Below are 14,512 nucleotides of genomic sequence, written 5' to 3' on the forward strand. Positions count from 1 at the left end.
CAGACAGTCCAGAATTAGTCAGTGCTAAGAGAAATGAGCTACAGGCCATGAAAAGATATGGAAGACCCTTTCAATGTGTTCCCCATGGTACTTGGCATTCAGCTTTAACACAGTTCTGAGCCCTTCCTGACCTTCCCTTCATTAACTTTCTAGTTTCATGTCTTACTAATTAGACTTTTAGGAGCTGTGTGTCTAGGTTATAACCCGACACACAGTAGGAGCTCAATAATTAATTATTGAATGAATAGATGAATTGCCACAACATATTGAAATGATTGTGCTTTCTGCATACTCTTTTTCACCATCTGGTCTTTCTTATGCATCCTCTCCCAGGAATATTCTCACCCTAATGCATGCCTATTCACTCTGATGATTCCCATTCAACCTTTGCGCCCCTTTTTGATTTGTTTTCATCTAAGAAGTCTTCCTGATCCCTTGGTCTTTGCTGTGTGTCCCTCAAATATGTTTCTCAACATGCTGTGCAGCCACTACCTTCCCATTTATAACATGGTCTTATCATATTCTGCTCCCTCCTGGGTGTCTCTCAGTGGATCTGAAGCTTTCTGATGGCAAGACTCTGGTTCCTCTCTATTCACCCCTGAAGGCCCAGCAACCATCAATGTGTCTGATATATTTTTTTGTCTAAAAATATCTATTGATTAGTGAATGGGGATATATTATCATATATATATATCTGGAATATATTTATCCTGAAGTTGTTTTGTGTGTAGATGGAACCACATATTTTTAAAAACAGCTTTTCATAATGAAATGTTACCTAGAAGTAATCTAATTAACAGAGAAAAACGGCATGAACAGCTCACATTCATATGATGATGAAATATTTCTGAGAGCAGAGAGAGTATCAAGGTAAGCTATTTGTCCCTTCACTGAGAATCTCAGTTTCAATCTTTCTAAATACATAGTTTAATCAGGAGTTCAAACAAATTGTGGTTTCTCAAAGAGATCTATCTAAAATCCTCAGTCTGAATCAGATAAAAGTAGGAAAAAAGTCCCTTGTCTCTACTATTATTTTTTTGCTCTACATTTTCTTGACTTTATTCAACTTCCTTCATACCATTATTCACTCATTCAATATTTTTTGTGCCCCAGACATTGTGCTACCTTGTAAAAACTATTTTTAAGAAGTAGTCAAGTACTCTATAGAGTGTGACTTTATTTAATAAATAGAAATTCCTCTCAAAGAATAAGATGTTCATATTTTGAGTCATCATTTTTTTCTTATGGATTAGCAGCCTAAGATGGGTGACATGAACAATACAATATGACTCTAAAGTCTACAAGAAAATTTGGAAACGGGGTAATCATTGTTACCCCTCAGATGTTAAATGGCTCTTTGCTTTTATAACCCTATAGTCGTTTTATACCATAATTTATAGACAACATGTTATCATCAACACTGGTGTATAAATATGAGAAGAATTCTTAATAAAAATATATTAGAATTTATAGATAGTAAATATTCATAGTCAATATGAATATATATAGGACTATGCTACATGCTATATTCGTATATAGCATGTAGCATAGTCTGTGGTAAGCTTCTTTTCTTTCTTGCACACATTTCTGCTCCACTCACTTCAGAAGTTATAATTCACAGTAGTTTGCTTTTTCTTTATTTGGTAGGTATTCCTTTCTAAGAACTTCCAAAATGTCCTTTAGACCTTTGTTTTCATTGAATCAATGTTGGGCTTCAGCCATATTTATTTCTCACCTGAAATAACTTTTCTACTACACAATTTCCTAATGGCATTTTTCATCTGGTCATTTCTCAAGGTATAGATTAAGGGGTTTAACATGGGCGTTATCAGAGTGTAGAACACTGCAACTGCTTTATCAATAGATAAAGTAGCTGCAGGTCTCATGTACACAAATAGGCAGGGAACAAAGAATAGGACAACCACTGTGATGTGGGAGACACAGGTGGAGAGGGCTTTGCGCTTTGCCTCCAAGCTGTGCTTCCTGAGGGAGTGCAGAACGACCACATAGGAGATGATCAGGAGGAGGAAGTTTAGCCGACAGATGAATCTACTGTTGGCAGCAACGAAGAGCCCTAGAGTGTGGGTATCAATGCAGACAAGATTGAGCAAAGGGTTCAGATCACACATAAAATGATCTATGGCATTAGGGCTGCAGAAGGGTAGAGGGATGATAAAGAAGATCTGTATGGTGGCATGAAGAAAGCCCCCCAACCACACCACTCCCATTAACAGGCCACACACCCGTCGATTCATGATGGTCGTGTAGTGCAGTGGCTTGCAGATGGCCACATAGCAGTCATAGGCCATCACAGTGAGCAGGATGACATCAGCACCTCCAAAGAAATGCTCCCCTAAGATTTGGGTTATACATGCATTGAATGTGGTGGTCTTCTTTTCACGGAGTGAATCTATGATCAGTTTAGGCGTATTAACAGAAGAATAGGAGACATCAATGAAGGAGAGACAGGCCAGGAAATAGTACATGGGGGACGCCAGTAATGGGCTGGTAGTGATAGTGATCATGGTGAGCATATTTCCTACCACAGAGACGATGTAAATCACCAAAAAGACAACAAATATGATTTTCTGCATCTTTGGATTCTCTGTGAGCCCCAGTAGAACAAACTCTGTCACATTGTTCCTGTTTCCCATTATTTCATGTCATGAATCCTTGCATTACCTGAAAAAAAATCCCTTTTGATTTACGTAACCTTGAATTTATTAAGCTTCTTCATCTAGTAAGTTATACATACCTAGATTCTATTGAGTTGTGGATTCTCATATGTTTTTTTGAGATAGATAATAAATTATGAGTTCTTTAAGATTACTTAGATTATTTACTGGTTCAAGTTTCTGTTGAGTATGGACAGGAGGAAATCTTTAAACACACAAGCAGGAGATCATCTGTGCACACTTCATGATCCGAGTTGATTAGCCACATAACATGAAGTAGTCGATTGAATACATAGTGGCAGCTAAGTAAGAAAAAGAAGGTAGTTTATGATGTAAAGGTTCAGAATGCAGGGTTAAGAAATTTTCCCTCTATCCTTAGGAAATGGGGAACCATGGGAAGACAGTGAGAATATAGGTGGAAAAGTAAAGAGGAATTTGAGAAATGGGGAATAAGGGATATAATTTTAATAAAGATCTTCATGTGTCTTGGTGAATTGGGGTGAGGTTTAGTAGGGGGTTGGAAACCAGTGACAGAAATCCCAGTTAAAAGATTATTTATAATAGTTGACATAGGAGTAACAGGGCGTTGGTGGTGGGTATGTAAAGAAAGTATACAAAAGCTACTATAAAATTAATTCATAATGCTTATTGTCTAAATACAATAGTATTATATTTGCTAATGATACACGTATGGTAATTGACTTAGTCATTGATTACTATGTTCATGGAATAATAGCAAATGTTGACAGGATCTCATTAAATACTGAAAACATCCTCTGTGTTTGGTATTATTCCATCCATTTTGAGATGAGAAATCAGTGTCAGAGAATCAGGTTGATGGTAATAAAAACAATAACAATATTTACTAAAATTGAGTGTTTAGTGGCTCTGAGTGTTTTTGCAGACATTTGCTGATTTAATCCCCATCACAAACCTGTAAGATAATTCTTGCTATTTCTCTTATACTTATTTTATACTTTATGTAATAGAAAGATAGAGAAGTTAAAGATCCTGCCAAGATCAAGATGCTAATTAAAGGCAGAACCAAGATTAGTTCAGATTATACTTGACATGTATTTCCTCCAAATTATTAGCCATGCCCTATATTGTTGTAATTAACAACATTGAACTAGTAATCTCCTTTTTATATGACCACAATAATTATAATTGCTTTATTATTACTCTGGAGCCAAGTGTATATAACACAATTTCATTAGGAGACACGCACACACACACACACACACACACACACACACAATGACATGCTTGAATTCCCAATTTTTAAATAAAATGTTGTACTGTATTCATTGAAAGATATTTTTATCTTGACTTCTCCCTCAGACCTAGCTCTCCTTACTACAATCCATCTCCAAAGCAAGCCATCTGTTGAATGTTGAAAAGGATTTCCAATGTGGTAAGTGTTTTCATTTGAAAATCAAAAAGACCAGGTTAGAATTCTGATTTTTCCCCTTGCATCTTCTTTTATATGGAGTATAATTCTAGCACATTACAGCCTTGTTTCCTCATCTATAATGCAAGATTGATAATATCCATATCCAAGGTTTTTATGAGACTTGTTTAAGGAAACATATTTGAACATATCACCACCGTGTTGTACACACAGAGGACTTTCATCTATTTTGTAACTGTGTAGGAACCTAGGATATAGGAATTATTGACATTTTGAGTGATAATTATGCAATAATTTAACTGTGCAAGAAGTTCAGGAAGAATCCTCTCCAATTTTACTTATAAAGTAGACATACAGACTCAATTATCTGTAGCCTTTTTTACCAGAAAGAATTCTCCATTCATGCTTGGACTACACAGCTGATGATATCTGTCATTTATTATTCATACTTATGTCTCTTCTATGTGAGAAGTGCATTTACATTTTGTTTTCACTCTCATGTTTAGTTCAGATTATTCAACTAGATGTCTCACTGCAAAAGCATGCTGTTTGGTGACGAAGAGCAGGGTCTTACAATTGACTTCAATTCCTTGAGTTTCAAATTTTTCATCTGTCAGCTTAGGTGAATGATATTTACCAACTATCTTTTGAAGAAATGAGGTGAGGATGGAATACTCTAATATTATATTTGAAGGGACTGAAACAATGATTAATATATATGGGAAGTAACAATTTTTAAGATGCATCAGCAATATGGAAAACTTACCTTACAGACTTAGAAGATCTTAATGATGTTTGGGGGTGTTCAGAAATAATCCCATCTTCAAACTGACATCCTCTCAGATAAATATCTTTCAATATAAAAGATATGACACACCCAGTAAGAGACTATTCAAATAATTTGATATCAAATGAACAGTTTTTAAGAAAGTGTTTTTATCAATCAAAAGCTTCGTCCTAGCCAAAAACCTCAGAAAGTTTTTACAGAACACTTGGGATTGGGATTTAGAATGGGTTCCTTTGAAACATTATGGGGAAGTCATCTACAGATGGCTCTGGTCCCATAGGCAAGAAGCAAGATGTATGGAGTAAGCACATTCAATTGGGTCATTCTAAGCATAATGATCATACTTGCTCTGTAAATGTGATCAACAAAACCATCTTCACCTTGCACTGCATGATATTTAAAGTGGTTTCCATAGGTTCACGGACCTTGTCTTAGTGCTGCTACTTCTCTCCCAGGAATTAATTATCTCCTCTGACAGAAAGCTTTGTCTTAGAAACCATGCTGAAGAGAGGTTTGACAACCATCCAGTTTTGAATAGGGAAATGCATTCCCTCTGCTTGGAACCCAAACATGTAGGAATCCCCTTTCTCTAAATGAACTTGAGTTTCTAAGAAAGTTGAATGTCAGGTAAATAGAAAAATGGCATAATTCCAGTGTGGTGACCTGTGATGTAGTACACCTGTTGACTCACGTTACAGAGCGAACATCTGCCTCCTTAGCAATAATAAAACTTCTCTGGAACCTGCTACTGATTGCTTGAGAGCTAGAGCAGTGAGGGCATGAAATCAATGGTAGCCATTTTAACGTTCTTAACTCCAAAAGCTGTTTTTGTTTGTTTGTTTGTTTTCACATTCATTAGGAGACAGGAAGTAAATACAAAATCTAAAAAGCTCCCAATTAGTTATCTTTGGAATTCAGTTTGTTCAGTATGGAAGAGTAGGCAACATTAAAATTGTGGAGGGAGATCAAAACACAAGATGAGTCCCAGTTGTTCTACATCTTTTTCAGTTGGTACTGTTTTTCCTTTGAGTCATTCTAGGAGACCTGAAGTGATGTATTGTTGTAGTTTTAATTTGCTTTCCCTGATGACTAATGATGTTGAGTTTTTTTTCATCTTATTATTGGCCGTTTGTATACCTTCTTTGTGTACTTTTGTTCATTTCCTTTGCATAATTATTTAAACCTGAGGGTTCTGGTTTCCTTATTACTAAGTTATAAATGTTCTTTGCATATGATACAGGCCTTTGGCATACATATGTTCTGTATGTATAGAAAATTTTCACCTAATCCATGGATTGCCTCTTCATTTTTAAAAAATGGTGTTACCTGATAAGCATGAGTTTTAAAATGTTGACAAATCCCAATTTTTATTTTTTTCTTATGGTTCATGATTATTTTGTATCTAATAAATATTGGTTTGCTCCCAAGGTCAAAAAGATTTCTTTGGGAATTTCTATAGATTTAGCTTGAATATGGAGACCTCTGACTCATTTTGAGTTCCTTTTTGTGTATGCCATGAGGTGAGGTGGTGGTTAGGTGTTTTTTTCCTCATATGGATATCCAATAGATCCGGTATAATTTGTGGAAAAGTCTATACTTTCCCCATTGAGTTATTTGACATCCTTAAAAATTCATATAATTAGAACCCTGGGATCATGACCTGAGCCGAAAGCAGACGTTTAACCAACAGAGCCACCCGGGAGTCCCTAAAAGTGGAGTCTTTTGACCCAGTGAAAAGTATATTTCTCCATTTTACTATTTAATTTCTATCAGCAGTGTTTTTTAGCTTTTATATACAGGTCTTAAATATACTTTTAGAATTTATTTTTGGGGAATGTGGGTGGCTCAGTTGGTACAGTGACTGACTATTGATTTTGGCTTGGGTCATGATCTCATGATCATGAGATCAAACCTTATAGAGGACTCTGTGCTGGGCATGGAGCCTGCTTGAGTTTTTACCTCTCCAGTTCCCTTTGCCTCTCCCAGCACACAGTCTCTCCCTCTCTCTCTCTAAAATGTTATTCAACATAGTATTTGAATAAACAACTAATGTTGTTTTAAATGGTATTCTACATAGTATTGTTTCTAATTTTAGTTTCTGATTTTTGCAATTATAGAAATATGAGTGGTGTTTTGTATTTACAGTGTATCTTCTGACTTTGTTAAATTAACTAAATCGGTCCATTAGAATTTTTGTAGGCCACATAACTTTTTCTACCTATATAATCATGTCATCTGCACATAAATATATTTTTGCAATTTGTCTCTTCCTATCCAATCTGTATGTCTTTATTTCTTTCTCTCATCTTACTACAATGGCTAGAATTTAAGGGTCAATGAAGAAAAGAAATGCTGAGGGGACATGGTTGACTTGTTCCAGTGCTAGAAAGAGTTTACTATTAAATAATATGGTGCTTGTAGGTTTTATAAATATGCTTCTTATTAAGCTGAGCAAGTTCCTTTCTATTCTTCATTTGTTAAAGCCTTTTTAAATCATAATTATCAATTGAAATTTATCAAATAATTTTTACATCAATTGAAATGACCTGTGATTCTCCTTCATTCTGTTAACTTAGTGAATTACACCGATTTGTAAATGTTAAATCAGCCTTTTATGCCTGGAATAAATTCCACATCACCATGGTCAATTATCATTTTTTAAGAAACATTTATGGATTTTTGTTTCCTAGTATTTTGTGTAACATCTTTGGGTGTGGATTCAAAAGGGATATTTGTCACAATTATTTTTCTTGTAATATGACTTGGCATTTAGGCAATTCTGGCTTCCAATAATTAATTGTGTAGTATTCTCTCTATTTTCCGAAAGACTTTGTGTATAATTTGTATTATTTTTTTCAGGGTTCCATGCTGTGCAATATAAATTTTGGGACTAACTTTCCCTCTGACAAAAAACATATGAGAATCCACAACTCAATAGAATCTAGGTATGTATTACTAGAGGAAGAAGCTTAATAAATTCAAATTTACATTAATCCAAAGGGATTTTTTTTCAGGTAATACAAGGATTCATGATATGAAATAATGGGAAACAGGAACAATGTGACAGAGTTTGTTCTACTGGGGCTCACAGAGAATCCAAAGATGCAAAAAATCATATTTGTTGTCTTTTTGGTGATTTACATCGTCTCTGTGGTAGGAAATATGCTCACCGTGGTCACTATCACTGCCAGCCTGTTACTGGGGTCCCCCATGTACTATTTCCTGGCCTATCTCTCCTTCATTGATGCCTGCTATTCTTCAATTAATATGCCTAAACTGATCATGGATTCACTCCGTGAAAAGAAGACCACCACATTCAATGCATGTATAACCCAAATCTTAGGGGAGCATTTCTTTGGAGGTGCTGATGTCATCCTGCTCACTGTGATGGCCTATGACTGCTATGTGGCCAGCTGCAAGCCACTGCACTACACGACCATCATGAATCGACCAGTGTGTGGCCTGTTAATGGGAGTGGTGTGGTTGGGGGGCTTTCTTCATGCCACCATACAGATCCTCTTCATCATCCCTTTACCCTTCTGCAGCCCTAATGCCATAGATCACTTTATGTGTGATCTGAACCCTTTGCTCAATCTTGTCTGCATTGATACCCACACTCTAGGGCTCTTCGTTGCTGCCAACAGTAGATTCATCTGTCTGCTAAACTTCCTCCTCCTGATCATCTCCTATGTGGTCGTTCTGCACTCCCTCAGGAACCACAGCTTGGAGGCAAAGCGCAAGGCCCTCTCCACCTGTGTCTCCCACATCACAGTGGTTGTCCTATTCTTTGTTCCCAGCATATTTGTGTACATGAGACCTGCAGCTACTTTATCTATTGATAAAGCAGTTGCAGTGTTCTACACTCTGATAACGCCCATGTTAAACCCCTTAATCTATACCTTGAGAAATGACCAGATGAAAAATGCCATTAGGAAATTGTGTAGTAGAAAAGTTATTTCAGGTGAGAAATAAATATGGCTGAAGCCCAACATTGATTCAATGAAAACAAAGGTCTAAAGGACATTTTGGAAGTTCTTAGAAAGGAATACCTACCAAATAAAGAAAAAGCAAACTACTGTGAATTATAACTTCTGAACTGAGTGGAGCAGAAATGTGTGCAAGAAAGAAAAAATGCTAACCACAGACTATAAAAGCAAAGAGCCATTTAACATCTGAGGGGTAACAAAGATTACCCTGCTTCCAAATTTCCTTGTAAACTTTAGAGTCATATTGTATTGTTCATGTCATCCATCTTAGACTGTTAATCCATAAGAAAGAATGATGAATCAAATAAATGAACATCTTATTATTTGAGAGGAATTTCTGTTTATTAAATAAAGTCACACTCTATAGAGTATTTGACTACTTCTTAAAAATAGTTTCTACAAGGCAGCACAATGTCTGGGGCACAAAAAATATTGAATGAGTGAATAATGGTATGAAGGAAGTTGAATAAAGTCAAGAAAATGTAGAGCAAAAAAATAATAGTAGAGACAAGGGACTTTTTTCCTACTTTTATCTGATTCAGACTGAGGATTTTAGATAGATCTCTTTGAGAAACCACAATTTGTTTGAACTCCTGATTAAACTATGTATTTAGAAAGATTGAAACTGAGATTCTCAGTGAAGGGACAAATAGCTTACCTTGATTCTCTGCTCTCAGAAATATTTCATCATCATATGAATGTGAGCTGTTCATGCCGTTTTTCTCTGTTAATTAGATTACTTCTAGGTAACATTTCATTATGAAAAGCTGTTTTTAAAAATATGTGGTTCCATCTACACACAAAAAATTCACTATAAATATATTCCATATATATATATATATATATATATATCTCCATTCACTAATCAATAGATATTTCTAGACAAAAAATATATCGGACACATTGATGGTTGCTAGTCCATCCCACTTCAGAGGTGAATAGAGAGGAACCAGGGTCTTGCCATCAGAAAGCTTCAAATACACTGAGAGACACCCAGCAGGGAGCAGAATATGAGAAGACCATGTTATAAATGGGAAGGTAGTGGCAGCACAATGTGTTGAGAAAACATGTTTGAAGGACTCACAACAAAGACCAAGGGGTCAGGAAGACTTCCTAAATGAAAACAAATCAAAAAGGGGCACAAAGGATGATTTGGGAATCATCAGAGTGAGTGAATAGGCATGCATTAGGGTGAGAATATTCCTAGGAGAGGATGCATAACAAAGGCCAGGGGGTGAAAAAGAGTATGCAGAAAACATAATCACTTCAATATGTTGTGGCTATTGGCTCATCTGTTCATTCAATAATTAATTATTGAGCTCCTACTGTGTATCGGGTTATAATCTAGATGCTGAGCTCCTAAAAGTCTAATTAGTAAGACATGAAACTAGAAAGTTAGCGAAGGGAAGATCAGGAAGAGTCTCATAACCCTGTTAAAGCTGAATGCCGAGTACCATGGGGAACACACTGAAAGGGTCTTCCATATCTTTTCATGGCCTGTAGCTCATTTCTCTTGGCACTGATTGATATTCCACTGTCTGATGTTGTAGTTCATCTATCCTAACCTACTGAAGGACATCTTGGATGCTTCCAATTTTATGGACAATTATGAATAAAGCTGCCTTTAAACATCCATGTGCAGGCTTTTTTTGTGGACATAAGTTTTCAACTCCTCTGGAAAAATGTTAAGGAGTGAGATTGCTAAATTGTTTAGTTTTGTAAGAAACTGACAAATATCTTCCCAAATGGCTGCACATTTTGTTTTCCCACCAGCAAAAACCGAGAGTTCCTGTTGCTCCACATCCTCACCAGCCTTAATTGGTGATGATGTCCCATATTTTGCCATCCTAATAGGCATATAGTTGTAAAACCTCTTTTGAGTCATTTGCTTATCCAAAATGTGCAGATTAATTAATTCAAGAAGGCTCATGGACTTGGAGCTAATTGGTCCAAACCTCACATTTAAAATATGACAGGTTCAGAATCTATGCCATGTTTGACCTGACATAAACATATTGATCCCATCCATCATTGTGAATTCTAAGATCAAATACGTGTGCTTTGGTCAACTTATGTTAAATTCTACATACAACACTGTTCTTACATAAAGTTAGATTTATTCCAAGGGCAATGGGCCACTACCCACAGTTTCTGAGGAGTGAGCAATGGAATCAGAATTGTCTGTTAGGATGCTGTTTCCTTCATTCTTCAGGTCTAAGGACTCACATTTTCCAAGTAGACCCTTTACAGCTCAGAGAAAAATGTAAATGCCAGATTTCTAGATGGGAAGGAGTGAAATAGCAGACACGTGCTCCCACATGATAAGGTAGCAAAGGTGGAAAACAGAGAATCCTCTCTGAAGAGACTGCACAGCTACTAAGGAAAGAAGTAGAAAGAATGAGATTAAAAATGGGGGGTAAACTCAGCTGAGGTGAGAAACAACAAGGACATTTACCATGAGAATTGTCATTTCTGGGTACAGGATGGAACTGAGGATCCAAGTTTTATACACATTGACAGCAACTGCTGAGACATGAAGGAATCTGCAGAGCTTTTGCTCAAAGACACGTCAGTTTTTCCCTTGATTCATTTGTGAAGCCACATAGCATAACCAGGAAAGAAACTGACTTTTTTAAAAACTATACTATTAAAAGACAATATTAATTCTTCCTTTACCATACTGTTTTAGAGGTTTATCATATTTTATTATTGGTAGTTTGTTCTTCTTTAAGAAAGAATAGTATTCCACAGTATGGCTCTACCACATTTTGTATACTTATTCACTAGCTGATGGACATTTGAATTGTGTCCAGGTAATAGCCATAGTGAATGATGAGCTGTGAACATTCATGAGCAAGCCTTAGTGGGGACATAGGTTATCATTTCTCTTGGGTTGATACCTAAGAGTGGAATTGCTGAATTATATGATAAGTGTATGTTAGCATTTTAACTGCTGAAGTGTTTTCAAAAGTGGTGGTGTTTTGTTACATTTCCACCAGCAGTGTGTGAGAGTTCCCATTTCCCCACAACCTCACCAACACTTGGCATTGTCAGTCTTTTTTTTAAAACTAATTTATTATTTATTATTATTTATTTATTTATAGGTAATATTTTGGGCATTGTTACAATTAGAGTTTTTTTCTAATTTTTATTTAAATTCCAGTTAGTTAGCATACAGTGTAATATTAGTTTCAGTTGTAAAATTTATTTTTTCTTTTTTTTTACTTATTTTTGTTTGTTTCATATTTTAATTAAATTCCAGTTAGTTAACATACAGTGTAATGTTAGTTTCAGGTGTAGAATTTAATGATCCAACACTGACATTCAACACCCAGTGTTTTGGCTAAGCTCAAGTGTAGTTACAATTAGGTGGTAACAAATCATCTATTGATATAATAATGTATTTTATGTTTTATCACAAGCTAGGGATTTACCTCTAAACATTGATATACTTTTTTGATAAATAGTATTTGTATTAATTTTATTTTTGATTATTCTCTAATTTCTATTATGATTTATTTTCACTCAGTTTTTATTAAAAATGTTTCTGAATTACCATATATTTGAGATTGACCATTTTTCTTTTATTATTGTTTCATACTTTAACTGAATTGTCATTAGAGAAGTTGCTCTGAGTGGCTCAGATAATTTGACACTTGTTGAGAATATACTGTGGCATAAAATAGGATGAATTCTTTTAAATAACTCCTATTCACTCAATAGCTGATGAGTAGTGTTTTTTTTATATATCCATAGTTTCCTATTTATTACTTGGATCAAATTCTCTCTATTCTTCTACCTGTATAGACATTCAGATTTGTAAATGTTTCAGTGTTGGCACTTCTCTTGATATTGAATGATTTTAACAATTGATAATGGCTCTTGCCTTAAGGTCTGTGTTTTAAATATATATACAGTAACAAAATAATATATATAATCTTGCTGTTTTTACCCATTCTACCCATTCTACACATGAAGATGATCTTTATTCTAGTAGAGAAGTTGGTCATTTTAAGTACATGGCCTTTCAAACTTTAGACTGAAAAATGTTTTGGTGATGTTCTTTCAAAGCATAAAATCAAATCTTGCCATAGTTTTGTTTCTTTATTAGTAGCTGTTGAGGAGGCACTTTGTCCAATTTCTCCTTGTTATAAAAACTCTACTTAATTTTTTCTCCCTCATTATTTTTTCTTACTATTCATGCTTCTTTGCACAGTGCCTCCAGAATGCTTGTAGTACCTGCATCGCATGTGACTAATCTAAAACTGTTCCAAGGGCACCTGGGTGGTGCATTCACTTAAGCCTCTGCCTTCACCTCAGGTCATGATCCGTGGGTCCTGAGATCAAGCCCAGGGTCTGGCTCCCTGATCTAAGGGGAGTTTGCTACTCTCCCTCTCCCTCTGCTTCTCCCCTACCTTCCTGTGTGCTCTATCAAATGAATAAAATCTTTAATAAATAAATAAATGGATAAATAAATAAATAAAACACTATTGTGAACAATACACCATTTAATAAGTTACAGGAGATATGCAATGCTTTTCTTACAAAATAAGTCTTGTATTCGATGACTTTGCCCAACTGTAGGCTAAAAATGTACGTGTTCTGAGCACAGTTATGGTAGGCTAGGCTAAGCTATGAGTTTTGGTAGGTTGGGTGTATTTCATGCATTTTTGACATAAGATATTTTCAACTTTTGGGGAACCTGGGTGGCTCAGTTAGTTAAGCAGCAGCCTTTGGCTCAAGTCATGATCCCAGTGTCCAGGGATCAAGTTCCACATCTGGATCCCTGCTTAGTGGGAAGTCTGCCTCTCCCTCTCCCTCTGTCTGTCCACCCTGCTCATGATCTCTCTCTCTCTCTTTCACACATTTTCTCTTTTTCTCTCTCTCTCAGACACACACACTATCTCGCTCACAAATAATGAAATCTATAAAAAACAAAAAATAAAAATCTTAAAAAAAGATATTTTCAACTTATGATGGGATTTACTGGGACATAACTCCCTTTTAAGTTGAGGAAGACCCGTAGTTGAAATCATACAAAACGTAGCCCCTTCACATTGGCTTCTTTCACTTTGAAATATGCATTTATGTTTCCTGCATATATCTTCTGACCTTAATAGCTCAGTTCTTTTTAGTCCTGAATAATATTCCATTCTCCAGAAATACAATTACTTCTTTATTCACTTACTGTAGGCCATCTTGATGACTTCCAACATTTGGAAGTTTTGTGATTATGAATAAAGCTGCCATAAATAACCATGTGCAAACAAAATGCATTAGTTTTTTTTTTTTCAGTTACTTTGTGGTTAAATCCCATCTTATTTCTGTTTTGCTAGTTCGTTCTCTCTCTCTGTCTCTGTCTCTCTGTCTCTGTCATTGAAGTAGGAAAAGTCTTTGGTTGTGGATCAAAGGACTAATCATTTGGTTATCAATTTTAGGCATGTAGGAGTGAGCAACACAGAAATTTTTATATATAGTTCTTTAACTTTATGGGAAAAGATACTATACTCTGGCCAGTAGGTGGAATGCCAGGAAGTGTGTTTCAGCATTCAGAATTGTAGATTCTCACTCTGTCTTCACTATTTATTATTGATGATTTCAATGGGACATCAGGAGAGTTGACCCCAAGGAACCACTTTAAAACAGATTTTAC

At 35.7% G+C, this 14,512-nt stretch overlaps 2 protein-coding genes across 3 annotated transcripts; one reads left to right on the forward strand and one right to left on the reverse strand.

The window, feature by feature from the left end:
* Positions 1-1,724: 1,724 nt before the first annotated feature.
* LOC114215326 (olfactory receptor 4C46-like) lies at positions 1,725-6,262 on the reverse strand. Of its 2 annotated transcripts, none has more exons than XM_028111255.2 (2): positions 6,245-6,262; positions 1,725-2,645 (listed from the first exon to the last, which is right to left on the reverse strand). In XM_028111255.2, the coding sequence occupies exons 1-2, from the start codon at positions 6,260-6,262 to the stop codon at positions 1,725-1,727; spliced, it is 939 nt and encodes a 312-aa protein (XP_027967056.2). The 2 variants fall into 2 exon arrangements, with proteins under 2 accessions (XP_027967056.2, XP_087874312.1); XM_088018186.1 differs by lacking the exon at positions 6,245-6,262 and adding an exon at positions 4,880-4,897 and having other exon boundaries at positions 1,725-2,639.
* A 1,653-nt stretch (positions 6,263-7,915) lies between these two features.
* On the forward strand, positions 7,916-8,845 carry LOC114215323 (olfactory receptor 4C46-like). Its single transcript, XM_028111253.2, has one exon. It carries the CDS (start codon positions 7,916-7,918, stop codon positions 8,843-8,845), a length of 930 nt encoding a protein of 309 aa, XP_027967054.2.
* The last annotated feature ends 5,667 nt before the right edge of the window (positions 8,846-14,512 follow it).

This window comes from Eumetopias jubatus, unplaced genomic scaffold (genome assembly GCF_037043125.1).
Source record: "Eumetopias jubatus isolate StellerSeaLion01/CBP00866 unplaced genomic scaffold, mEumJub1_p1.0 scaffold_13, whole genome shotgun sequence".
Lineage (NCBI taxonomy): Eukaryota > Metazoa > Chordata > Mammalia > Carnivora > Otariidae > Eumetopias > Eumetopias jubatus.

What these genes read in the sequence shown, in the direction of transcription:
- LOC114215323 (XM_028111253.2), top strand. Translation starts at nt 7,916, where the DNA reads ATGGGAAACAGGAACAATGTGACAGAGTTTGTTCTACTGGGGCTCACA.